At 51.3% G+C, this 27,295-nt stretch overlaps 1 protein-coding gene across 3 annotated transcripts; it reads right to left on the bottom strand.

Moving 5' to 3' along the window:
• Positions 1-1,333: 1,333 nt before the first annotated feature.
• RHCG (Rh family C glycoprotein) lies at positions 1,334-25,909 on the bottom strand. 3 transcript variants are annotated; one of them, XR_001883183.1, is made up of 11 exons: positions 25,662-25,909; positions 16,126-16,312; positions 12,327-12,477; positions 9,547-9,694; positions 8,648-8,814; positions 7,171-7,308; positions 6,833-6,969; positions 6,401-6,499; positions 6,077-6,150; positions 2,642-2,794; positions 1,334-1,786 (listed from the first exon to the last, which is right to left on the bottom strand). XR_001883183.1 is itself a non-coding variant. In XM_017861250.1 (11 exons), exons 1-10 carry the CDS (start codon positions 25,843-25,845, stop codon positions 2,666-2,668), a joined length of 1,440 nt encoding a protein of 479 aa, XP_017716739.1. In that variant the 5' UTR covers positions 25,846-25,909; the 3' UTR covers positions 1,334-1,786; positions 2,642-2,665. The 3 variants fall into 3 exon arrangements, 2 of the variants coding, with proteins under 2 accessions (XP_017716739.1, XP_017716740.1); XM_017861250.1 differs by having other exon boundaries at positions 6,401-6,525; XM_017861251.1 differs by having other exon boundaries at positions 2,653-2,794; positions 6,401-6,525.
• Positions 25,910-27,295: the final 1,386 nt, after the last annotated feature.

The following is a 27,295-nucleotide window of genomic DNA, read 5'->3' as shown; positions in this document are numbered from 1 at the left end:
CCCCACACCCTCTCAAGCTGAGGGCCCCTCCCAGGCCCTTCGTAGGTGTATGGGGCTGGGCCAGGCGGCTCTACTGGGGGAGGGAGACTGGGACTCAGATCAGCTGAAATCAAAGCCACAGCTCTCCTCCCCGCCACACCGCACCCCTGCTGAGCACCGCGCACCTCCTCCTTTGTCACAATGTTTTTCAATCCGGTGAAGCAAACTGTCCAATTAGAGCCAGGGCCTCCGGCTTCCATCTTTGCCGACGTTTAATTAACATGCTCCTCTTGGCAGCTGCTGACAAGTTCCAGAAACAGGTTGTAAAGGGTTTTTGTCTTTACCCAGCATGGAAAATGAGGGGTGTTACATCGCGGGAACATGAATAGGTTGCATTTCGATCCCTCCTTCCCCTCCCCACTGCACTAGTAAGAGGCATGCAGCCGTGTGTGTGTGTGTGTGTGTGTGTGTGTGTGTGTGTGTGTGTGTGTGTGAATTGCAAGGGGGCAGGGGAGAGGGTGGAGTTGGAGGCTGAGAGACCTCCTCCCTTTTCCCTCACCCCTTATTCCCAGGAGCCTTTGCTCCACAAAAGATCCGGATTCCATGTCTTATTCTCCAACTGGCACACTTTTGCCTCGCCTCTCTTCTAGCCAGTAACATAGTTCGCCGTGTTAATTCCTACCCATGGGTCTGTGCCCATGCTGCTTCTTTGCCATCCTTCTGGTAAACTCCTATTCAGCCTTCAGAACCCTGATCAGGTGGCCCTGCTTTGAGAAGCCAACTGGGTACAGACTTCCTGTCCAGCCACACCTGTCAGAGTTCAGCATGGATTCTGAGGGTCAGGTCTGTCCCCCAGCTAGACTGTGAGACCCTGAGGCCAGGAAGTGTGTATTACTCTGCCCAGGGTGGTGGTGAGCCTGGGAGATCTACCCTCCTGAAACCTCCCCGCACTGTCCAGGGAGAAGAAGGCTGGCTTGGCAGAGAGGAAGAAGGGAAGGGATGGGGAGGAGGAGATGGGCCCAAAGAAGCCCTCCCTCCCTCCTCCCAGTCCTGCTGGAGTGCCCAGAGCAGGACCACATGGAGGGCACAAAAGGGATGCCAGATTTCTCAAGGGCTGAGTTTCTGGAGTAACTGATGGAGGGGGCTTGAAGCAAGACCCCAGCCCAGAGCTGAGCCCTGCTGGGTGCCCCAGGCTGAAGGCAAGCTCCAGAACCCAAGTTCTGCTTCCTCAGCCTGGGATGGTTTTCCCTGTAGTGTGGGTGGTACCCTTGGATAAAGATAAGGGCTGGGGCAGAAGCAGGTCTCTTGGGTCCTTTTCTCTCTCATACTGGCCCCATTGGAGCACTCACACCCATTTTACAAAGGACATCAAGAATGTTTATTCCCAGAGGCTGCCACCTACACAACACAGAGAAGTCTAGGGGACCCAGGGAGCATAGGAGATGCTGGCTGATGTGCAGGCAGTGGGTAGAAGAGCCTCATAGGTGGTGACTGGCAGCTAAGTTGTCTCCTAGGAGTGCTCAGGTTCACCCCCAGTCTCTAGCCCCACTCTGAGCCTGTTTTTCTCCAGTGTGGCCAAGACCCCAGGCAGAGGCAGAACTTCTGCAGCCAGAACCTGGCTTGGATGACCACTTTGTTTGTAGCCTCTCCTTCTCCATTCTTAGGCAGACCCCCTGGGATGAAGGGGAGAGAAGGGGGGGAGGCACCTTGAGGCCAAGCCAGTAGGTGGAGGTGCTGCTTGCTCGCTCTTGTGTCCCTAGTTCAGTCAGCACCAGCTCCTCTGGAGCCCCGGGACAGTCTGTGGAGCCTGCGGGGAGACAGCCAAGAGCAGTGGGTCACTGCCCGGTCCTGCTGTAGCCTCTCAGGTACCATTTTCTTTTCTGGATGGGTGGACATTAAAGGCAACTGGGCATAGCCTCACCTTTCTCTTTCCTGGCGCCCTAACATCCTCTCTTGCCACATCACTCAGCCCCTTGCCCCAGACCCAGCTATTTCCAAGCTCTGGCCTCCAAGGAAGTTAAATAACAATAATAAGAACAGTAACAATGACCAGCAAGGATCTCAGTTTCTCCACTTGCTAGTTGCGTGATCTTGAAGAACCAGAACTTCTCTGAGCCTTAGTTTGCTCATCTATTAAAAAGAAGGCAGTAATTCTACCTGCCTTGTAGAGATCTTGGGAAGGTTAGATGTGAAAGCCATGAGCAAGGGCTTGGTGCATTCTGCAGAGGAGGAAAAGTGTTAGTTGATGGAAAAAAGGAGGGGAGGGTGGGTCTTGTCTGAGTTGAGCAATTGAATACAGCCAGACCTGTCAGCTACACTTTTATAGATGAGGAAACCGAGGCACAGTCTCTGGGGTGAAGAGATTCTCAAAGTCACACAGCCAGCAGGCACAGTCACAAAGCCAAGTGTGCCCCCAGGTCTCCTTCCATGCCCTTGTGGCTTCACATGTTTCTGTGTCTGTCCTGGAGGCACGTTGTCTGACTCTAAGAAGCTCTCCTGCCAACCCGTGTGCCCACTGCACCTCAGGCAGGAGGGGTGGAAGCCCTCATTTCTTGATGTTTGCTTTTTGCCTCTTTGCTGGTAGCATCTGATTCTGAGAGCTGGGCCCCCACTGGGAGAACCTCCCTGTCATCCCCACAGACCAAGCCAAGCCCATGCTCACCTGCTCCTCACCTGCCCTGGGAGCCTAGGGTACCAAGGGTACTGAGGAAGCCATGGGTAGTGGGGACACCATGGGTACTGAGGGTACTGAGGGTCCTGAGGGCTTGAAGGTGGGGTCTTCAGGGATGTAGACAGTGCTGTTCCCTTCAGGCATCTGCAGAGAGAGGATGCAACTCTGAGGGCCCTGTCCCAGGCCAGGCAAGGGTGTCCCTGGTGACTAGAACCTCCTGGAGCTGCAAATGGTGTGTGGCGAGCGCCACCTTGTGATTGCCATGCGGATCACATGCCACGGAAAGCAGGGTGGTCCTTCAACACAGGTGTCCTGCCCCTACCCTATATTAGGCACTATCCTGGGTGCTGGGGCATGGCAAGGATAAGACAGCGTCCTTGCCCAATGAGGGTAATGGTGAGGCATTCCAGTGAAACGCCCAGTGACAGTAAGAGTTGTAAGTGCACACCAAAGGCTTATAACCCAGCCTGGGGGATGCTGAGAAGTCATGCTGAACCCACTTTTAAAAGATGAGTAGGAGTAAGGGGCAGAGGCAGTAAAAGGCAGTACGGCAAGCTCTGTAAACTGCAGACAGGTCCGAAAGTGGGGTTGGGAAGGTGGGTGCAGGGAAGGCCAGAAGTGGGTAGAGAGGTAGAGTGCAGGCAGGGCAGGTCAGCCCTGCCCTTGCCTCATCTGTGGTCCTAGGGAACACTGGTCCAATCGCCATCCTTTGAGAAGCCACCTCACTCCCAAGGTAAACCACTCAGGGCCTCAGGGACTGCCTGATAGTGTTCCTTCCACTGGCATGGAATTTCATTATTCCCAACCAGGTACAGCCAGCCCTCCATACCCATGGGTTTTGTATCAGCAGGTTACACCTATCACAGGTTGAAAATATTCAGAAAAAGCAACAAGAAAAAATGACAATACAACAACAAAAAATAATACAAATAAAAACAATACAGTATTTACATTGCGTTAGGTATTATAAGTAATCTAGAGATTACTTAAAATATGTGGGAGGATACATGTAGGCGTATATGTACATACTATGCCATTTTATATCAGGGACTTGAGCATCCCAGCAAGGGATCCTGCAACCAATTCCCTGAGGTTGCTGGGGGATGTCTGTACAGCTCAAGGTATATAGAGCTGAGAGGTGTGAACTTGCAATAAATTATAAAGATCCAAACAGAACCAAGAGGGAACTTCTACATGGGGGAATTGATAACATTTCTGGTTTATTTCATTAGCATAAAATCTGTGTGGTTTCTAATTGTGGTGTCTAAAATAGTTTAAGTTCTGACTTTATTAAATACAGAATAGAAATAATTATCTTGTGAGAAAAGAAAGTTTATTAGGAATGTAATAACACAGAACAATTCTTATGATAGAGCAGTAAGGAGAAAGAGACGGATACTAAATTGGGTGAATAATACAATCTCAACCATGTAAGAAAAATCTATGCAGAGAAAAAAAGATAGAAAGGAAATATATCAGAAAATATTAATATTGCCTGACATAGGGTGATGGGATTTCTATTTTTCTCTATTTCCAGATTTTCTTTAATGAGCACCTAGGCATTTTTTATTAAAACATTTTTAAAGAGTTAATTTAAGAGACATTCGTTATATGCATGAAGTTACCTTACAGTAGATATTAGTTAAAATTACCCTTAAAACTTCTGGTATGGTTTTAAAAATACAGAGCTAAGTGAAAGGCATTATGGGTGGCCCCTTGTCCCAGGAGCCACAGACACAGGCCAGTCCTCACCCTGTCATGAGGGGACAGTGTAGGAAGCATGAGGGGAGTCCTGCCATCCTGCATCATCCAGTGGCAGGTGGGCACCTCCAATCATGATTCATGGGGAGAGGCCTGCCTGAAGTCACAGAAGCCCAGATTGTGGCATTTTAAGGAAACTGAGTTCTGTGACATTCCACCACTTTCATATCTAGAACAATGTTCCTCAAGCTGCTGAAAGTGGTGGGATGCTGCAGAACTCAGTTTCTTTCTTTCTTTCTTTCTTTTTTTTTTTTTTGAGATGGAGTCTCGCTCTGTCATCCAGGCTGGAGTGCAGTGGCGCGATCTCAGCTCACTGCAACCTCTGCCCCCTGGGGTTCAAGTGATTCTCCTGCCTCAGCCTCCTGAGTAGCTGGGATTACAGGCAGGAGACACTGAGCCCAGCTAATTTTTTTGTATTTTTAGTACAGATATGGTTTTGCCATGTTGGCCAGGCTGTTCTCGAACTCCTGACCTCAGGTGATCTGCCCGCCTTGGCCTCCCAAAGTGCTGGGATTATAGGCATGAGCCACTGCGCACAGTCCTGGGAGCTTGTCACTTGCAGAGTCCCGGTCCCTACTGAATCAGAACCTCTGGGGTGGTGCCTGGGACGGTCTCCAGGTGGTTCTTATGGAGACTGAAGCTGAGCACTGCACTGTGATTCCTAACCCAGGCTGGGTGTTAGAATCCCCAAGAAAGCTTTAAAAAAATTCTAACTTCTAGACCCTACCCCAAAGCAGTTAAATCCAAGTCTCTGTGGACTGGGGCCTGGGCTTTGGAATGCTGTCAAAACTCCCTAGGTGATTCCAGTGTGCATCTTAGCGCTGAAAACCACTGCTCAAATACAGTGGTGCTTAGACTTGTTTGTCATCAGAATCACCTGGGGGCTTGTTAAACCAGAGTGCTGGACCCACCCCCTTGTTTTGGAATCAAGATGTCTGAGGAACTTAAGACTACATTTTTTTTTTTCTCTCTCTCTCTCTCTCTCTCTCTCTCTCTCTCTCTCTCGCTCACTCATTCTATTGCCCAGGCTGGAGTGCAGTGGCACAATCATGGCTCACTTTAGCCTCCACCTCCTGGGCTCAAGTGATCCTCCCGCCTCAGCCTCCAGAGTAGCTGGGACTACAGACACATGCCACCACGTCTAAGTTTTCTATTATTTTTTGTAGAGAAGGGGTCTCCCTATGTTGCCCAGGCTAGTCTCAAACCCCTAGGCTCAAGCTGTCCTCCTGCTTCAGCCTTCCAGTGTAGGAATTACAGTTGTGAACTACTGCACCCATGGGAATTTGCACTTCTAACCAGTCTGCAGATGATGCTGATGGTGCCGGGCACCATACCATGGGGACCACTGCTCTAGAATAAAGCTGACTGAGTCTTTAGGGACAAGAGTAAACTCCAGCTGCAGCCCCGACTGTAGGTTGCTTCTGTCACCCCCGCTAGAGTGTGCAGAAAGAGAGGTACACACCACCCACTCCGAGCCCTGGGGTCTAGAAGGAAGAGTCGTCAACCTCCATGAGACACAGCCTCCCCTGATGAAGAAGTAGGGTAATGCAGGCTCTGACCCCCCACCCCCGGCATCTGGGTCTGCAGGCCCCAGCCCAGCTGATGCAGGTGGAGGCGGGCAGGGAATGCAGCTGCACTCCTTTGGAGGGACAAATCAGAACTCACCTCCCAGTAGACTGCATCCTCAAAGCAGTTCTCATCTGAAGGTTGTCCCCAGAATGGTAATCTCAAAATGAGCCCTACAGAAAGTTGGAGATTACAGGATGTCAGGAAATGCCTTCCCTCTGCTCACCCCAGCCATTTCCCTCAGCTGGGAAAATCCTAGGGCCCTTGGGCTGAAGTCCAAATTGTCTCAGTCCTGCAGCTAGAAGTGCAGAGATCAAGGATTCCTGGAGGCTCCAGGCTGACCTGTGCTGCACGCCCTTTGGTTCCCCACCCAGGGAGCCCCACAGCAGTCCCCCCTTCTCTGGCTCAGCCATTCCTGCTCACCCACAATGATGCCACCCATCAGGGCCATGGCCAGGGTCACCAAGAGACCATAAATCTGGAACTTTCCCTGTGTTCTTGCAGTCCAGTCCCTCTTGAAACCTTGAAAGTCAAAGGAATGGACAAGCCTGGGGTGGAGACAGGGGGCAGGTCAGGGCCCCACGGAGAAGCCAAGTAACCGCTTGCTGCCACCCCAAAAATGTGAGCGGGTACCATGGGCCCCAGCCTTCCCACCACAACATGGGGACACCAGACATACCAGTTGGCCTCTAATGGGAAGGGACAGAGTTTGGGGAGAGAGGCCCATGAAACAATTGGTCCAGAGTGGGGAAGGAAAGGGAGAAAGAGGCAGTTGGGTCCCAGAGGAATAGCAGGAAGAAGGGATGGGAGAAGGAAGGGGGAAGCTCCATCCCGCCATGCCTCCTCCACATTTACCCTTCTTTTCCATAGACTTCAAGGCTGGCGGAGGCTGCTGTCACAGCACCCACGATGCCACCTATGATGCCAGGAATGCCATGCAGATTGTTAATGCCACATGTGTCCTGGATGTGCAGCCGGGACTCCAGGAATGGCTGGAAAGGGAAGGTGGGTGCTGCTCAGGCCAGGGGCTGCATCAAGGTTGTGGGGAGGCGGGGATTCCAGAGGCCCTCAAATACACAGAGACCCAGGATTCTCTAGCCCTTAGCCCCCTTCCTAGGAAACCTCAGCTCACTGTCAGGAACACAAAGACCTCAGCATTCTCCAGCCCCCAGCTCCTTGCCTGGGACACTTACGGTCAGGTATACAAAACCCAGGGTCGAGATGATGCCACAGATGAAGCCGATGATGAGGGCGCCATAAGGCATGAGCATCATCTCAGCAGCGGTACCCACGGCCACCCCTCCTGCGAGCGTGGCATTCTGGATGTGCACCTGGGCAGGGCAGGCAGAGCAGGCAAGAACTCAGTCCTCTCCCTGGAGCACCAGGCCTGGAGGAGCTCACTCGCTGGCTGTGCGAGGGTGTATCCTGGGCCCTGGGAGCCAGGGATGGCTGGGAGTTCACCTCAGCAAGACAGGAGCATGCAGAGGACTTCAGCCCTCACCCAGGCTTGCTACAGCTGCTCCCTGTGTCTCTCTGCACACGCCACCCATCCCACCTAGCAGGTCTGGGCATTTGCCACGTGCTGGTGCACCTGCCAGTGAGCCCTGACAGCAATCACACAGTTGTCTTATGTGTACCATGTATACCTGTGTGCCCAGACTAGCGTGTCTGAATGTTCTTGCCAGGGATGCAAGTCCACGTCAAGTGCCTATGGGGTCTAGACATACACACGTACTGGCTGCTGCTGTCTGAATGCTAATCTGTACCGGGTGCCGTGCTGCTGGCTGTGGAGGTTAGCTCTTTCCATCTCTACAAGTCTGCAAGGTGAGGACAGTTACCTTGCAACATTTGCAGATGAGGAAACTGAGGTGAGGGGGGTTAAATGACTTGTCCAAGACCACAGAGCTAGCAAGACGCAGAAAGGTGTCTTGATCCAGGCTGTATGGCCCCAGAGTCCCTATCCTTGACCCTATTCCATGTCACTCCCTGCAGGTGGGTATGGATACACACAGGTGTGCCAGTCTGTGTGTCTGATTCTCTTCCCAGGTGCCTGAGTCCCCACCTCTCTGCATGATGAGTGCCCCCAAATAATTGATACTCCTGACAATGTCTCAGTACACATATGCCCATGTCAAGACGCTTGTGTCAGATTATAAGATAGGTTGGGTGCGGTGGCTCATGCCTGTAATCATAGCACTTTGGGAGGCTGAGATGGGTGGATCATTTGAGGTCAGGAATTTGAGACCGGCCTGACCAGTATGGTGAAACCCCATCTCTACTAAAAATACAAAAATTAGCTAAATTATCTGGGCGTGGTGGCCTGAGCCTGTAGTCTCAGCTAGTTGGGAAACTAAGACAGGAGAATTGCTTAAACCCGGGAGGCAGAGGTTGCGGTGAGCTTAGATAGTGCCACTGTACTCCAGCCTGGGTGACAGGGCAAGACTCCATCTCAAAAAAAAAAAAAAAAAAAAAAAAAAATTACAAGTAAAGAATGTCCTTGCTCTGGGTGCTGCTGAAAACTGGCCATGTTCTTAAAACAAATCATTTCTCCCCCAGCCTCATCTGCAAGATGGATGTGATGATCCCCTCAGAGCTGTTGGCAGGGCATGGTGATCAGCGCCCTCCAGGCCCAGGCAGTCAGAGCCACACCCCCAGTGCCCTCATGCTCACCATGTCCAGCTTGCCCTTCTTGTGCAGGGCACTGGATACTGCCACCGAGGTAAGCACACAGGCTGCCAAGGAGCAGTAGGTGTTGATGGCGGCTCGGTGCTGGCTGTCCCCATGGTAGGATATGGCTGAGTTGAAGCTGGGCCAGTACATCCAAAGGAAGAGTGTGCCTGGTCAGACCAGACAGGCCGATGGGCCCGGGAGGAGAGGCATTAGATAGAGCCCCACAGCTCAGGCAGGCATCCTGTCCTTTAGCTCTAGAGGTGACCCCACACCCAGCTGTTTCCACCTCTGCAGCTTTAGTCATGCAGGGGCTCTTCCTGGAAGGCCCTCCCTGCCTTCCTCACCCCCCACTTAGCCTTCCACACCACTCCAGGAAGTCTACCCTGACCCCCATTTCTGGGCTAAATGCCCGCACCCTGTTCCCACAGCGCCAGGAGGGAGAATCTTTTCTCCACTGTAGGGAGATCCTCCAGGTGGCACTGCTGTCTATTCCACTACACTGTGAGGAGCTCCTGGAGGGCAGGGCTGGGTTTTGAGAGACCAGAATGGGTGTGGTCAGTGTCTTCTCTGGAATGAATGGACACAGAAGTGGAAATGCACATCTTGCCCTAGCCCAGGGGATGGAGTGAGCAGCTCCTGGTTACCACTGTGTCTGCCTTGGGGCATTCTAGGGGAAATACAGGATGAGTGACCAACTTCTTTCAGCTCCATGGGGAAGAGGGACAGACATATGGGATTCTAGAAGTATCTACAGGCAAACTCTGTCTGCCCTTCCCCCAAAGAGAACTGGCAGCCACCCACCATACCATGTGGGGATCAGGTCTGATCATGGTGGCCTTCACCCATCATGGCCGCCTTCACCCATCATGGTGGCCCTCGGTTATCATGGCAGTTCTCACCAATCATGGCAAAGAGGTCCGACTGGTACGCAGAACTCTGTCTCTCCTTGCTCTGCTCTAGGTTGTGTCGGTAGAGGATCCGGGTCACTGTGAGCCCAAAGTAGGCGCCAAAAGTGTGGATGGTCATGGAGCCCCCTGCATCCTTCACCTGGGGTGCAAGGGACTTGTCAGACTCTGGCACCTTCTCTCCCTCCCTCCTCATAGCCGTCCCTATCCTGCCACACACACACACCCAGAGCTCCAGCCTTCTCGGACTCTTCAGGGTGCAGCATGGAGTCTGGGGACCTCACAGACCAATCAGCTGGTAATGGGGAGAAGGTAGGGATTCCCATCAGCAAAATGCCAGGGTGTCCTCACCCAGCAGATTTGGTTGTTCCCAGATGGGGAAACCCAGGCCTGGAGAGGGACTTGCTCATACCATTGGAGGAGGTAAGGCAGAGGCAGAACTGAGGGAAATGCCCTACCTGCTTTGTCACCCACTGGTTTCCACCTCTGTGCCTCTCATTTGACAAGCTCTGCATTTATACCACCTGCTAGTGCCGTAGCAGGGCTGCTATCAGGATTCATGCAGGCGACTTGGCCCTGGCGAGGGCCTGGCGCTTAACAGGTGCCCGATTAATGTTGGTCCCACTCACACTCACCTCCCCTTCTCTTTAACCTCCTCCTTCCTGCCCACTCAGAACTAATCTCAGATGAATAGAATCACAGACTCACTCCTTCACTTTAGACGGGGGAAACCCAGCCAGAGAGGTAAGTGTGTCATCCAAGGTCATAGAGCTGGTTGTGACAGCGCTGGGATTCTCAACTCCCAGCCTAGCGGATGCCTCTACTAGCTGTGTGACTTTAGGTGAGCCCCTTAATGTCTCTGAGACTCAGCTTTCTCATCTATAAAATGGGGGTAAGCCAGGCACAGTGGTGGCTCATGCCTGTAATCCCAGCATTTTGGGAGGCCAAGGCGGGCAGATCACTTGAGGTCAGGAGTTCGAGACCAGCCCGGCCAACATGGCAAAACCCCGTCTCTACTAAAAATACAAAAATCAGCTGAGCATGGTGGTGTGCACCAGTAATCCCAGATACTCGGGAGGCCAAGGCATGAGAATCACTTGGACCCGGGAGGCAGAGGTTGCAGTGAGCTGAGATTATGCCACTGCACTCCAGAGCGAGACTCTATCTCGGGAACAAAAAAAAAAAAAAAAAGAGAGGGTATGCATACTGAGATTCAGTAATGCAAAGGACTGAGAGATGACCCTTGGAGGCAAAGGGAACAGCAAGTGCAAAGGCCTTGAGGTGGGACCAAGCTTTGTGCCTGAAGAGCAGACAGCAAGCTATGACAAAGCACGGGAAGATGGGGAGAGAGTAGACAAGAAGATGGGGAGAGAATAGACAATATGTGGAGAGAAAAGTTGGTGCCAGAACAGGAAGGGCCTTATAACAAGTTTGGATTTTCTCCTGAATGAAATGTTAAAACTACTGAGAGATTTTCACTGGGTGAATGGTCTTCTATGCATTATTCATTTATTTGTTTATTTTTTTGAGACGGAGTTTTGCTCTTGTTGCCCAGGCTGGAGTGCAATGGCGTGATCTCGGCTCACCACAACCTCTGCCTCCTGGATTCAGGTGATTCTCCTGCCTCAGCCTCCTGAGTAGCTGGGATTACAGGCAGGCGCCACCACACCCAGCTAATTTTTGTGTTTTAAGTAGAGACAGGGTTTCCCTATGTTGGCCAGGCTGGTCTTGAACTCCTGACCTCAGGATATCTGCCCGCCTTGGCCTCCCAAAGTGCTGAGATTACAGGTGTGAGCCACCGCGCTTGGCCTAATTTTGTATTTTTAGTAGAGACAGGGTTTCTCCATGTTGGTCAGGCTGGTCTCGAACTCTTGACCTCAGGTGATCTGCCTGCCTCGGCCTCCCAAAATGCTGGGATTACAGGCATGAGCCACAGTGCCTGGCTTCTTCTCTATGCATTATTTATAGGCCACTCTGGCCGCTGGAGATGATTTTCCTTAGGGGAAAGGAAGGCAAGAATGCAGCCAGGGAGATGAGTCAGGAGGAAGAGACATGGTAGCTTGGACTAATCTGGTAGCTGAAAAAAATTACAAAATGAATGACTGAATTTAGGGTGACCTAAATCACCCCCTGCCAAGGAGGGGGAGTTCCAGACAGAGTCCAAATATAGAAGAGGAGGGTGCTAAGAAGAGGGTGCAGTTTCTACGTGAGTTCCCCTACTGTCCAAAAGCACCAAGGAGGCTTCTGAGATGGAGTCAAAGGTCTAAGGTGCCTCTTATCTGAGCCACTGAATTGACCTCCCCCAGGGAGCAGCGCTCCTGTCATGGCCCATGTGAATGGCAGCTCTGGTGCTGGGTCATACACACCATGGCCACCTTGACCATTCACCTGGGATCCTGCCCTACAGATTTGCCCCCTCAGTACACTGGATGCCTTTTCTTGGCAGAGCAATCTGGAAATGTGGTATTTGTGCAAGAGTATGTGCAGGGATATCCTATTCATTCCATCTGATGTTGAGAAAGAAAGGAGGGGGAAAAAAACAACATTCAGGGAAGCCCTGCTCTGCTCAGGTGCTGGATTGACCTGCTAGGTGGACTATGGTACCTGTCTGGTAGATATCATTACTCCCACTTTAGAGATGAGAAAACTGAGTGACGTTCAGGAGGTTGAGTGACTCCCCAGGCTGGCATGTCTCCCCAGCTGTATATTTCTCCATACCCTGTCCCCCAAAGCATCCCCACCACCTTATTATCCCCATTCTGAGCCCTGCTCACCTTTAGCAGGTTAAGGAGAATGAACTCATTCACAGCGAAGAGGGTCACTTGGAAGAAAGTCATGATGAGCAGCTGAATGGGGCTGACTTTACCCAGAACTGCACCAAAGGCCACGCAGACAGAGGCCACGCAGAAGTCAGCATTGATGAGACTGTGGGGAGACAGGCCAGTGGAGAAGCTGGGGCAACAGCAAAAAGTGGCACTGGAAGCCCTGGACTTTGGTCCATATATGGATTTCAGCTTGTGGCTTAACCTTTCTGAGCCTCAGTTTCATCATCTACACTAATGGGCACTTAACATTTACAGCTACTCCAAGAATGAAAAGAAACCACACATGAGACAAGACCAGTACAGCAGCACACACTAGATGCCCCCCTCCCATGCAGCCCTATCTCAGGCCCCCACTGCTTGCAGACAGCTTGGGCTCAGGGTGCCATGTAGTCTCACTGCTATTGTTGAACATGCCCCATATTTTGGGGTCCTGCCCTGCCCTGTAGCTTCTACCTGCTTTTCCAGAACCTCCTCTTACTGTCTCCTCTTTCAGGAAGCCTTCCTGTTTCCTCCAACCAGATGTACCTCTTCTGCTGGTGACCAGGGCCTTGCTTGAGTTTGAACTGTTGGGACCTTTCCTTTACCTTACCCATGAGAGAGGATCTGTGTCCAGGGAAGAAACAGAGGGACTTTCCTGCAGGAAGGAGGGAGCTGGGGTGGTACTGGATGGAAGGAGGGAGCAGGAAGGCCAGCAGGGAGGATGGAGGCAAAGGGGCAGGTACATAGGTCCTGCTCAAGCCTAGACCCTGAGCACCCTGCCAGCCCAGCAGAGGGCTGATGAAGAGGCAGACAGCTGAGTGGACATTGTGTAGACCCTGGGTCTATCCATGTGCCCACTTTGCCCAAGCCTGGCCTCCTTGTCCCCTGCCAGCAGCAAAACTGTCCTCTGGATTACAAGGCAAGACCCTCAGTGTGGCTGTTAGGCTGCGAGGGTTGCTGATGGGGTGGGTGTAGGGATAAAAGGGGTTACTTCCTCAAGACTGTCACATCTAGAGGGGACTCCCTTCCCTTTCCATGCTCAGGGCTGTGTGTGTGTGAGAGAGAATGGGGTGAGGAGCGAGAATGAAACTAATTGTAGGGCCAGTTAGTGGAATGGGGGTGGGGTCCCTCCCAGTCCCTCCCAGTCCCTCCCAGTCCCTCCCAATACAGAGTGTTCACTGAACTGTCCACTCCACTATTGCCTCATTCACCACTGTGTCCCCAGGGCCTAGTAGGGCCTGGCTAAATGAGTGATGGCAGTTCCTAAGTGCTAGGCTCTGGGGTATCTACTAAGTACTATATATGCTCCCCTGTGCCATCCCTGAGCCATACAAGACAGGCACTGTCATTAGCCACATCATTCAGATGGGACATGGAGAATTAGAGAGGCTGAGTTATTTGCCCAAGATCCCATAACTGCAGCTGGAAGATTCATCTTGATAGAAGTGACCGTTAGAAAGGAGAGAGAGAGGCCGGGCACCGGTGGCTCAGGCCTGTAATCTCAACACTTTGGGAGGCCAGAGTGGGTGGACCACGAGGTCAGGAGTTCAAGGCCATCCTGGCCAACATGGTGAAACCCCATCTTTACTAAAAATACAAAAATTAGCCAGGCTTGGTGGCAGGCGCCTGTAATCCTAGCTACTCAGGAGGCTGACAATTGCTTGAACCTGGGAGGTGGAGGTTGCAGCGAGCCAAGATCATGCCACTGCATTCCAGCCTGGGAGATAGAGTGAGATTCAATCTCAAAAACAAAAAACAAAACAAAACAAAACAAAACAAAAAAACGAGGAGAGAGAGAACAGAAAGGCCCATCCCTTGGGCTATCAGCATCTGGGAGATGGAGATCCAGATGCTACATATCTCAGGACGGCTGAGGAGGCTTGGGCAGGGCTGGCAGAGGGGCACTTTCTACAGTGACAGGTGGAACTTGGAAGACTCTTCAGCAGGGACAGGACAGAAGCCGGCGGGGGCGGGGGGTCCACATCTCTGGATCCACAAGGTCAGGTCTGGGGCTACATGCTCATCCCAGCCTTGGGCACCAGAAATCAGCTCCAAGTCAGGTGCTGAAAAATCAGTCTCCTGAGAGCCAATTTGTCCAAACTCAGATTTTTCAAGTGACCAACTTGCTGAACAGCTGGTTCACCACAAACCTGTTAACTCACAGTTTGTAATAATTCCCTTTGAATTTTTTTTTTTTTAGATTAAAAACATTCATTTAGCCATAGCTATTTTGTTGTGGTGGCCAATGATATATATTACAGGTGTTTTATACTTTGGATCTATGGTTTTGGGAATGATAATTTCTTGTGCATTTTGAACTTCAGGGTGATATGATATGTGTGTCAAGGGTCTTATACACAAAAAGACTCATTTATTGGTTCCAACGCTTATCCAGTCAACTACCTTTCCTGTTTCTCTTAATTCATGGGTTAATTAGTTGGCTTAGATGAAGTAATTTTTTGCAAATATTTGACACATGTCCTAGATTTCAGACACCTGGCCTATCAGAACTGGTTGGTATCCTAAAATCAACAGCAGGGATTTGCCCCTTAAAGGTGGTTTATACCAGTTCACCTCTACCCCCTTTCTGTGGACAGTTTATGAGTGAGCTAATGAATGTTCATTTTCACACACCAATGATTACTTTTCTCAGATTAAATTTTTTTTTTTTCTTGAAGGATGGAAGAATGGAGGAAAACAATTTTTTTTCTTTAGCCAAGCTTGTCATATGTCTACAGAAATAAAAGTCTGCCTAAACTGGACTTAAAGAAGAACCTCCAATAAACTAAAACTTGGTTAAAGGGGGAAAAATCTCCCAAAGGCTCTTGGTTAGGACCTGAGCAACAGAAATTGCTATAGGTTTCATAATTTGCCATGGGATAGAGAGTTTGATAAAGGAGTCATTCAGTGAGCTGACCACTTTGTCCATTGATTTTTTGGCAAGTTGGCTTTGGGTGAATTTATTTCATAACCTGTTGGTGGTGTTGTGGGTTGGGGAGGTGTGTTGAGGCTTGGAGGAGGTCACTGCAGAACAGAGGGAGGGTCTGAGTAACCTGACAAGAAGGGGCTGGTGGTGCTCATCAGGCCAAGTCATCATAGAGAAGTCATGAGAAGGACGGAGCTGAGAAGTGACGGTAGGGTGCTCCACCCTTGGAGGCTGAGGCAGGGGGAGGGGGGCTTCAGCCCTAACACTCCACACCCACACCTGTCTCACAGCTGTTTCCAGCACCTGCTCCCTGGGGTGGGTGGGGCGGTGAGGCAAGGCAGGAGGAGAGGTACTTCCATTTGGCTGGAGTCCCCATTCGGTGTTCCCTTCACAAGGAGCCTTAGAGGCTGGCGCAGACATCCCAGCTCTCTCACCAGAGTCCCGTGGGCTGCGGTCTCTCAGGACACAGGGCTGGGCGATTTTGATGTGCGGGGCCCGGCTGCGCCCGGCCGGACCCTGCCCCCAGAGGAAAGTCTAGCCTCAAGTCCCTGCAGCTTTTGTCGTAGGAGAAGGGAGACCCTCCTATGACACCTGGACGACTCCCACCCTGGAGAGTCGCTGATCAGGAAGCGAAGTAAGTGTGTGTGTGTGTGTGTGTGTGTGTGTGTGTGTGTGTGTGTGTGTGTGTCTCGCAAGCCCAATGTGGCCCGAAGGAGGAGTTGCCCTCCAGCCCCAAGCCCCGGCCCCCGCCCCGCCAATGGACACGCCCTCCTCCCCGCAGGCTCACCTGCCCAGCCCCACCCCTCCCAGTCTGCCCCGCCTCCGGGGCCGACCCACGCTCACTTCTCCACTCCCACGACGATGTAGCGGTCTTCTAAGAAGTGGAACCAGCCCTGCATGAGCAGCGCCCACTGGATGCCGAAGGCCGCCAGCAGGAAGTTGAAGCCGACGGCGCTGAAGCCGTAGCGCTGCAGGAAGGTCATGAGGAAGCCGAAGCCCACGAAGACCATCACGTGCACGTCCTGGAAGCCTGCAGGGACAGTATAGCCCGGGACTCGGTGGTCTAGCAAAGGTTCATCCCAGCCCTGGGTTGTACCAGGAGGGCCAGGGCAGCGCCTCAGTCTTCCCCACCACTGGCCCGTCTCCCTGCTCCACCATCCTAGCCCCGTTTCCCCATCCCTACATCTGAACCCTGGGGCTGGGCGCGGTAACGCTGCTGGCAGAGCCTCCAGTCCCTTCATAAGGGCCTCTCTAGAAAGGGAGGCGCTGGGGGGGACCCGAGGTGGGCCCCCACCTTAGCCTATTTAAACCACTGGGCTGTAGTGCCAAGAGATTCCCAAGCACCCTCTTTGAGAGATGGCAGTTCCTTGGTTCTACCCTCCTCCCTCCTCCCAGCTCTGCTGGCCCAGGCTGGAGGTGGCAGCTGGGCACTGGAATTTGGGGCCAGGTGTGGGTTACACGCAGGGTCTAAGGTCTATAGCCCAGACCGTCTGAGGCTATGATGCCCTGCCCTCTCCACCACAATCCTGTTCCTTTGCTATGGAGAATCAATGCTTATCTGGCCAAGGAGTAGCCTGGACAGGCCAAGCACATCAGTTATGCTGATCACATCCCCACATCCCACCACCGACTCCAGCAGATACACATCCCCGCATCACTGAGACTTGAATTTGGACCCCAGTTACTCCATCTCCTGGGTGGATGACTCTGGGAAAGTTAAGTGTTTTAACTTAGGGCTTGGCACCTGCTTCTGTAATGCTTATATCACAGATGTTGCAGGGATTAAATGCAGATGTGTATGTAAAGAAGCATCTAGCACAGTGTCTACCCCATACTAGGTGATCCAAATGGGCAGATGTCATTGTTTATTTTCACTCAGGCATGGCCTAATTCTGAGTTCTGACCCAAAGCTTCTCCACCTCACAATGTGGCCTTGGCAAGCCACTTCCCTTCTCAGAGCCTCGGTTTTCTCAACAACCAAACTAAAGGGATGTATTAGGATGATCTTAACTGCCCTCTTGGCACTTATGTTGTGTGGTTCTAAACTCCAAGAAAATAAGAGAAGACAAAGAGCTTTGAGAATCAAAGAGAATTGTAGAAGCATAACACACTAATAGGAACTGCAGATGTCACAGGACACAGGAGCCAGATGGAAGGGCTCCCACTGGCCAAATCTGGGACAGTTTGAGCACCAAAGTAATTATATGTTATAATGAATTAAAACCATTTAAAAAGGAACTCATGAGATCATACTGATAATAAGTTGGTAAACACATAAATGAGGTAGCAGATAGGGCTCTTGCCTACAGTAGAACGCTGAGGCTACGCTGGTAAATGTGGAAAAAGTGTTAGAGTTGGAAAATCATCATTTTCATGGTAAAGATTCAATCAGTGGATGGTAAATGCAGGCGGGAATTTTGATTACGCACAAGACATTTGCATTGTCTTAAAGGGTTTCCTTATAGACTGCTTATTAGTTGCAGAGGAAGAAAACAACAGTAATTATACTGGGCAACATATTGACTGGGTGATCAAAATTAATATCACCCATGCCTCCACATGTGATACCCTGAAAAGGACCTATCCCCTATGTGGGATTCTAGCTGAGACTGCAGAACCCAATCTCATCATGAGAAAACATCAGACAAACACAAAATGAGGAACATGCTATTAAAAAGGGGTAAGGCTGTATTCTTGAGAAGTATCAGTCATAAAAGACCTTCAAAATGTTCCAGATTAAAAGACATGACAAAAGTTACTAAAGTCAATACCTTACTCTAGACTGGATTATGTATTTGGTGGGGCTGGGAGGGTTGGGGGAGTGCTATAAAGGTCATTATTGGGTCCATTGAGAAAATCAGATATAAACAGATGAAGATATTGTATTAATCAGATATAAACAGATGAAGATATTGCATTAATGGAAATTTATGAAGTTGATTACTATGGTTATGGAAGAGAATATCCCTATTCTTAGGAAATATACTGGAGTAGTTTAAGGTAGAGGGCCATGATGTATGCGATTGACCCTCAAATGGTTCAGAAAAACAAAGCACACATGTGTATGTGTGAGTATGTGTATGTGTGTGTGCATATATGTAGAGAAAGAGTGAGCAAATAGCTGAGTCTGAGTATACAGTATTCTTTTATTGTTGTTGAGACATAGTCTCATTTTGTTGCCCTGGCTGGAGTGCAGTGGCGCAATCTCAGCTCACCAAAACCTCTGCCTCCTGGGGTTCGAGCGATCCTCCCACCTCAGCCTCTGCAGCAGCTGGGATTACAGGCATGTGCCACCACACCTAGCTAATTTTTTTTTTTTTTTTTTTGAATTTTTAGTAGAGACAGGGTTTTGCTATGTGGGCCAGGCTGGTCTCAAACTCTAGGTCTCAAGTGATCTGCCCATCTTGGGCTCCCAGAGTGCTGGGATTACAGACGTGAACCACTGCACCCGGCCAGAGTGTAGCCTTCTTTGTGCTATTTCTGTTTGAGCAGCTTTTTGTAAATTTGGAATTATTTCCAAATAAAAAGTGAAAAGGAAAAGAGACTTCAGGGCCCTGACTGGCCTGTCCCAGCCCCGCCCACATGTCTCCCCAGGGATTCCTACTCCCTCACCTACCTGCCTCCCCGGGGATCTCTACCTCCCTACATCTTCACCTCCCCTTGGTGCTCCAGCTGCTCTGGCCCTCCTTCTGCTTCTCAGTCCCACACTCTAGGGTCTTTGCCTATGCTGTTCCCACCACCTGGGATGCTGTTCCTGCAGAATGGCCAGATCTCAGCAAATTGTCACCTCATTAGAGAGGGCTTCCTGACCACCCATTTAAGATAGGTTCTCTCCCTATGGCACCCTGTTTTCTTTCCTAGGTTCTCTTCCTTATGACATCCTTTTTTCTTTCACGGTTCTTGTTATAATTTGAAGTTACGCATTTGTTTGTCTATCCCACTCCACTATAAAACTCCAAGAAGGCAGAGCCATGCCTGTGCCAAGGTCGACTCTCAGTTAATAGCTATGGATGAATGAATGATTGTTATTGTCTCAGAAGCACCCAGGTGTGCCAGCTGAATAGTGGTCCAGGAGCTCAGGTGGGATTTCACAGGAGGGGCTGCAGCCCCCCTCCAGTCCAATGCCTCCCACCAGGAGGGCTGACAGGTTCTGGTGCCCACTGTAGCCTGGCCAAGGTTGCAGGAGCATTGCTTACGGCACAGCTGCCTGGACCTTGCCTGCCCTCATCTGTTTCCCCTCCAGGCTTCCCTGAGGCTCAGGCCAAGACCACAGACCCCTCAGCTATCAGCTACCTGGAGGCGGCTTAGGGGGCTTGGCACACTGAAGGGCAGGGGTACAAGCCAGTGTGGGAGAGCTGTGGGTCCTGCCCCAGTGTGGGGCTCTGAGCTTCCTTCTGAGTTTAGCATTGGTGCTGAGTTTACATGAACAAACACACCTCAGCTTAGGTTTCTCAATGTGTGCAGCTGATTTCATGTATGATCGTGTTGCAGGGTTTATCACATTTCTAACTGTTGTGGAAGAAATTGAGCCGATGCATGTGAAACACCATAAATGGTATTATGGTTATTCTGGGAAGAACTGATGGGTGACAGACTGGAAGAGAGGTGTAAAAGAGAGGGAGTTGACAAATTCAGATGACAATTCCAGAAGCGGGGAGGGGAGTTGGCAGGATGACGGGATGGCAGTGCTGTTGACAAACACAAGGCAATGGCAAGAGGTTGCTGTGTGGGAGGGAGGTGCTGGGTCTGGCCTGGCCACGGGGAATTTCAGATGACCACGGGGGTGAGGGCTGGGCGGTGGGCGGGGGGGTGAGGGGAGAAATGGAGCCTGGCCATGGGGGCTTGGAGCTGGGGTCTGAGATTGGGCAGGCCTGCAAATAGAGCTGTGAGTTGCAATGTGGGAATGAAGGGAGAGAAAGACACAAGCTGAGAACAGGCTGTGCCTTGAAGCTAGCAGAGAAGACAAGGAAGGCGCTGGCAGGGAGTTGGGAGGAGCCACTGGGGAAAGACAGCATCACTGCAAGTGGGGTCCTTTCGAGGAGAGGAGTATCCGTTGCCTGGTGGTATAGAGAGCCCATGCTGGCAGGGGCGAAGCTGAAGAGGACCAAGGGAGCCACTGCTGCAGGGGAAGGTGTGTGTGGTTTCAGGGCTGCCTTGGCCTCTGTGTGGCCTGAGAGCAGGAGCAGAGAGCCCTCGCTTTCCTGGTCCATCCTCTCTGCCTGTTCCCTCTCACCCTGCTCTTCTCCCCGCTCTGGTGGGTGCCCTGTCTCTCCTTTTCACCCTGTCTCGGGGTGTCTCTTTTTTTCTCTTCCCTCCATCAGGAACACAGACACCCACTTCCTTCTTCCTGGGCACCTCCCCGATTTGTCCTCTTGCTTCCCATCTCTTTATCTGTCCAACTGGTCTTAATTCAGCATCGAAATGTATCCATTTAGTAATTTCTGTTTCATGAAGTTTGGTGCTACCTAAAATGATTTTTAGGCTGGGCGTGGTGGCTCATGACTGTAATCCCAGCACTTTGGGAGGCCGAGGTGGGTGGATCACTTAAGGTCAGGAGTTTGAGACCAGCCTGGCCAACATGGGGAAACCCCATCTCTGCTAAAAATACAAAAATTAGCTGGGCATGGTGGTGCACGTCTGCAATCCCAGCTACTTGAGAGGCAGAGGCTGGAGAATCACTGGAACCAGGGAGGCGGAGGTTGCAGTGAGTTGAGATTGTGCCATTGCACTCCAGCCTGGGCAACAGAGTGAGACTTCGTCTCAAAAAAATAAAAATAAAAAAAAAAAGATTTTTAATAGTGACGATTTGAGGGTCCAAACTATATGGACCTTCAGCACAACAGGACAGAACCTCTCAGATCTACAAGTTCTTTGTCAGTCAAATGGGAGATAGTAACAGCCCCTGGACAGTGCTCACTGCAGAGCTTTGTAGCACACATGTAATGGGATAACCCAATCAAAGCCTTGTGCGAAGGCAGCTGGCTCTTTAGCAATTGCCCCATAATATTAGTTATTATTTCTCTTTTTCTCTTTCAAGACTGACAAGGTTGCATTGGGTTGGCAACTTGCTGAGAGTCAACAAAAGTTGACCCTCGGTCTCCCTCCCCAGCTTTGGTGACTCCAGCTGTCCTGCCCAGAACTGTCTTCCTCAACCTGGAGGGCCCTGATGGGGCGGGGCTGGCACTCTGGCCTCCAGGGGGCACTAGTACCCAGCTGTTCTCCCTCTTCCCTTACTCCCAGCCCCCAGCCCCATTCTAGCTCCTGTTGCTTCCCTCTGTAGATGAGTCCCCCACCAAGATGGCTGAGTCTAGGGGATCATTAGGGTCCCACACTAATGGGCCTCTGCAGCCCTCTCCTCTGCAGCATCAGCACAGGAAGGACGGTGCCCTCCAGAGGCTGGGTGCCATCCCCCTCCCATTCATAGCCCAGCCTAACTGTTTTGTTTGAGACCTACTGGCCAGTTCCCTAATTCCCCCAAGACTCCGTGCCCACCTCTTCCACATCAACACTGCAAAATCTCCTGGGGAGATGGTCAGGGGCAGCAATGCCACAGAAGACCCTGGAAAGCAGGTAAGCCCTGGGGCAGGGGGGCTTGGCTCTGACCCTGTCTGTGCCACTGGCTGGCTGAGAGTGTCCAGCACCTCTCGAACCTTCATTACTTCCATCATAAAATGGAAATTATAAATGCCCCACCTGACAGGGCAGGCAAAAAGCAGTTTGGGATTGGGAAGTGCACAAAATAATTTAAATCCTATAATAGTTCCAACTAATATTCAGGGAGACGTGTCTCCACCATGTTTCTAACAAGGTGCTGATACTTAACCACCTTAATGGAAGGAGCACTTACTCCCTTCTGGGGAACTCAGTGGCAGCATTTACTGTCTTCTCTCTTTATGCCAGGAGATGAGTGCCCTAACAGTCACCTGTCATCTTGACTCTTCTTAGACATCCTGTACTTTAAATAACATTTCCACCTTAACATGGGCACGCTGAGGCTCGCTGTGGTGAGGTGGTTGGCTCCTCCATGCAGTGATGCACCCGAATAGGATCTGTTTAATTCTAAAGTTCCACTGCCTCCTGCCTGTGGGTAAGCTCATCCTTTATCAACCGGAGCCTGCTTTGGCCTCATGACACAGTCCTTCCGGTGTGTGAAACCAGAGCTTCCTCCGCCCTGGGTCATCTCCCAAAATGTGTCCCACTCCCTCCTTGGTCTTCCAGGGAGCTTCTGGAGTCCAGGCCCTGGTGGCTCCTCCTTGGGCCAGCCTCCCTGAAGCCACTGCCTTCAGTGATTCACCCAGACCCTGGATCACCAGCCCATAGGGAAGCTGCATGTTCAGCAACCACAGCCACTGCCCGCATCACGGGCCTCCAAGGGCACTGCCAGGGTGAGTCCCCAACTGGCTCCATGTCTGCTGCCTGCTGTGGGGCTCATGCCTAGGGAGCTATCCTCAGGCCAAGCCAACTGGAGCTGGACTCCTCTGGACACTGGAGATGGCCAGCAGGCTTCACTAATCCCCTGAGTAGAAACGAGGCTCACGTAGTTGCTGATGGCCTGGATCCAGGAACAGGGAGGGCACCTCGAGGCCTGCCCTCACCCCAATCCCCTAGGAATCACCTCGCTGCCCAGGAACCCAGGCTTGGGGACTCACATGGGCCAGGAAGCCTTGTGCCCTCTAACTCCTAACCACAGCCACCGTGAGTGGAGGGGGGAAAGGAGGAAGGTTGAGAATAGGAAGGAGAGTGGGTCAGGAGTATGGGCTTAGACCCCAGGGCTGCTCCTCTTACTCCCTGGTTTCCCAGCAAGACACTTTTCCTCTCTGGCCTTAGTTTTCTCATCTGTAGAATGGGGGTCATCACAGTGCCTCCCTCACAGGTCGTGGTGATGATTAAAGGAGAGAATACATGTGCGGTTGGAGGGGTGGCCACTACTTCTTGCCAAGATTCTTTCCCTATACCCCTCTCCTCTGTTGCTTCCTGCTCCAGTGGCCAAGAGCTCCCCAGGAGAACTAGCAGGGGAAACTCAAGGCCCTCCTTGATGCTGGGGCTCTCCCCCTCTTAGCATCCTTACCCCATCCCTTTCACAAACCCTACTCTTGGGCCACACAGAACCACTCCCCCTCCTCACAACACCACCCCCTTTCAGTGGCCCCCTTGGTTGCTCGGCTTCTCCCCTCCTTGCCATCCTCCACTTCCCAGGAAGCCATCACAGATCCCTTCTGCTCAGAGCACTTGGTCCCACTGAGCCCTGGGCACCACGGTGCCCCTCTCTGCTTCCAAAAAGTCTGGGAACAGAGACCCAGGATATTCAACTTATTTATCCAGAGTGACCACAGCCCTGGTTTGCCGGAACAGTCATGACTTATCCCTGGGTCCTGGCAAATTACTACCAGCACCACCTTCACTCTCAAAGGTGTCCTCTGATGATGATAAATTATATGATCACACTACAGATAAGCACTTGTTGTATGAATACGTGAAGGTGGGGTGTGAAAAGTGGGTGGGTGAGTGTGGTGGGAGGATAAGAGCTGTGGAGATGTAAGGACTATACCTCCCCACTGGTGAGGTTCTGCAGCTCCTATTACAGAGTTTCTCTGTCTCTCTCTCTCTCTCTCTCTCTCTCTCTCTCTCTCTCTCTTTTTTGAAAGGGAGAGAGATAGAGATTCATTCTGCCACCTAGGCTGGAGTGCAGTGGTGCTGTCATAACTCACTGTAGCCTCAAACTCCCGAGCTCAAGCGATCCTCCCACCTCGGCCTCCCAGAGTGTGCTGGGAGCCACCGCACCCAGCCTATTTAAGGTCTTGAGGTCCTCCACTCCCCAGACACATTGAGCACCTGTGAATGCCTGTGGGAGGCCTTGCCCCTTATGCTCTGGGGTCAGGTGGGAAGCAAGAGCAGGAGTGGGGGAGAAGAGCAGGCAAAGGAGGGTCTCAAGCTTGCCTGCCTCACTGTTTGCTGGGAAGTCCCCCTCTGAGGAGAGGAAAGGTGGACAATGTGAACAGTGGATTTGGAGCCTGAATTCCAAGGCTGCAGCTGTCAAGATATCTTTTTAAAAACATCCCTAAATGGAGCCCAGGAGAAACTGTGGTCTCCCCAGCAGGGGGCGCACCCCTTGTCTGTTACTTCCCTTCTAGGCATCATGTAAGTATTAATGCAGCCCACGATAGCCCTAACTTTTTGGCAGCCACTTAATATGGCTGGCTCCCACCAAGCCTGCAGCCCCCCAAACTCAGTCTTTTTCTCATGCAGGCTGCCATTCTGAAAGTGTGCAGTTGTTTTCTTGGAGACAGAGAATCCCCTGTCGCCGAGAATGTCTAAGGTGTGGAGGGAACACCAGTTGATATAGGCGGATGCTGGAGAGGGGCTTTAGGGTCCCTTCCAAAGCTAACAATCAATGACTACATGAACACCACCAGCTAGAATAATTGTCATTGACTGATGGCGGATGGAATCAGAAAGTACAAGGACATTCTGATTTCGGGAAGAGCCCTGGGCTGGGAGTCCAGAGGTCGGGCAGCTCAGAGTGACCTTGGGCTAGCTCTCCCTGCTCCTGAGTCCTAGGACACCTGTGTTTGGTGCTCTTGTAGCAATTGCTCCATTATGAAGAGAGGATCCCACCCCAACTCTGTGCCAGAACTTTACCTGCACTGCCTCGCCACAGCCTCACCCCAACCCCTGTGAGGGAGGGCCTACCACTATTTTCATTCTGTAGATGAGGAAATTAAGGTTTAGGAAGGTTGGCATTTGCCTGAGGCCACCCACCTGGTTTATGGCAAGAGCCACAAAAGCACGAGAGAAAGAGAGGTATGTGATTGCAGGGTAGTGCTCTTCACCGCAGTACTGCTGACACCAGAAAATTCAGGGGTGCTTGTTTTCCCTCTCCAGACTAAAAGGGGGTGGGTGTCCTGGCCTCCTGGCCAACCAGTGGTCCCACAACACCTCTGCCCACAGCAGGGCTGGCCGGCCATCGAACCATCCCTGTGGCCCTCGACATGGAACCTACCTGCTTATTTGGAGTGAGCGCTCCTTTGGACAAGGGAGCCAGGTCACCCACTGGTTGGTAATGGAGCGAGAAGACTCGGGTCTTTTTAGGATACCAAGCAGGGCTCTCTGACAGGGATGTTGGGGGCCTCTGACGGCTGGGAGGAGGGCGGTCAAATAAAAACCTTATCCCGGGGTTTTCCCTACTAGTTTTTCACGGGGAAAAGGAGTTTGTGCACATCTGACAATTTCCCACGCACGCCCTGCAGAAGCTGGCGAGATGGGGAGTCAGCGGCTGCAGGGCAGATCCCCTCCTCTGCCCTGCGCTGGGCCGAGCCCTTGGCCAGGTGGGGGACCGGCGCGGATATGCCTCCACTGCGCCTGCAGGCGGCAGGACTTACTTGGGTAGCGATAGTAGAATTCGTTCTCCATCTCGCTCAAGTTCTTGTGCTTCCTCTCTGTCCACCAGTGGGCGTCGGCATCGAAGTCGTAGCGCACGAACACCCCGAAGAGAATCACCATAGCCACCTGCAGGAGCAGGCAGGTGAGCGGCAGCCGCCAGCGGAGGTTGGTGTTCCAGGCCATGTTGCAGGGGTGCCCGGCCGGGCGGGCAGCGGGCAGTTCGGACGCTGGGAGGCCGCCGGGGCTTTTGAGACCCGGGCAAGGGGGCGGGGCGGGGCGGCCACGTGGGGCACGGAGCAGCTGACTTGGGCACCGCCCGCGCGCTCGCCCAACTGGCAGGGGCCCAACCCAAGCCGAGGGTCCCAAAAGATTCCACGCGTTGGGCTGGGGGACAGCGGCAGGAGTAGAGGCCGATAAGGCAGTGGGCAGGAGGATAAGGGTGCCCCAACTTCTATGTCTCAGGTTGATACTGGGGCCTTTCTCCTTTTGTTCTGCTGAACAGGGAAACGGGTATCATTGGCCTCCAAACGAGATCAGAAGGAATTCCCAGACCTAAGTCATCATCATCATCATCATCATCATCTGTATCATCATCTGTCCTTTCTTTTTCTGATTATGAAATTCACACGGGAACATGAAAAACAAGGAATGTTTGGGACACTGTCACACAACAGAGCGGCCTGGGGAGACATCTGTGATGTGCTAACCCAGACTTGACCCTGGAACAGAAAGACGATGTTAATGGGAAAACTGGTAAAATCCAAATAAAGCCTGAAAATTAGTTAATAGTGATGTTCCCACGTTGTTTTCTTAGTTGGGACAAATGTGCACGGTTATGTAAAATGTTAACAGTAGGGTAAACTGCGTAAGGGCTATATGGGGACTGTCTTTGCACTTTTCTGTAAATCTAAAATTATTCCAAAATACAAGGGTTTTAAGAAAAAAAAAAACATGTATAAAGGATTGTAAGAACAATTTTTTTTTTTTTGTAAGAACAATTTAAGAGTTTTCACAGGTTCATTGATCTATAATCAGAAACTGTCTTTTGGTTAAGATCTGTGATCTTGACATGAGTTAACCATAATATTTAGGTAAAATCTATGCTTAGTCTGTATATTGTCACAATATATGTGATTTTATAATTTTCTTTAAAATACAGAGATAATTGTAGAGATTTTGAAAATACAGAAAACACAAAGAAGAAAGTAAAAATCACCCATAATCCCACCACCCAGACGCAATACTAATATTTTGGTGTATGTATTCTAGTCTTTTTCTAGCTCATTGAAGAGGGGCTGGAGGGGAGCAGGGGGAGTGTTTCAAACGATCACACTAATTTATAGCCTTTTTTAACTGCTTTCATATTTTGTAAACACCTCCCCATATTATACTTCTACGACTCTTTTTTGTTGTTGTTGTTCAGCTAGGGTCTTGCTCTGATGCCCAGGTTGGAGGGCAGTGACTTGATCGTGGTTGACTGCAGCCTTGACCTCCTGGGCTCAAGTGATCCTCCCACTTCAGCCTCCCAAGTAGCTGAAACCACAGGCATGTGCCACCAGGCCCAGCTAATTATTTATTTATTTATTTGTTTATTTATTTATTTATTTATTTTGTAGAGATGGGGTATCCCTAT

Source organism: Rhinopithecus bieti, unplaced genomic scaffold (genome assembly GCF_001698545.2).
Source record: "Rhinopithecus bieti isolate Rb0 unplaced genomic scaffold, ASM169854v2 scaffold_57534, whole genome shotgun sequence".
NCBI lineage: Eukaryota > Metazoa > Chordata > Mammalia > Primates > Cercopithecidae > Rhinopithecus > Rhinopithecus bieti.
Note: the sequence above shows the minus strand (reverse complement) of the source record. Positions and strands in the feature narration are given on the sequence as shown.

Bases quoted from the DNA above. Each gene is read 5' to 3' on its own strand.
- RHCG (XM_017861250.1), bottom strand. From the start codon at position 25,845: ATGGCCTGGAACACCAACCTCCGCTGGCGGCTGCCGCTCACCTGCCTG. The intron at 7,309-8,647 runs GTGAGCATGAGG...TGCCCTGCCCAG, and splicing joins AGAAGGGCAAGCTGGACATG to GTGCACATCCAGAATGCCAC. The intron at 6,970-7,170 runs GTAAGTGTCCCA...TTCCCTTTCCAG, and splicing joins TGGGTTTTGTATACCTGACC to CCATTCCTGGAGTCCCGGCT.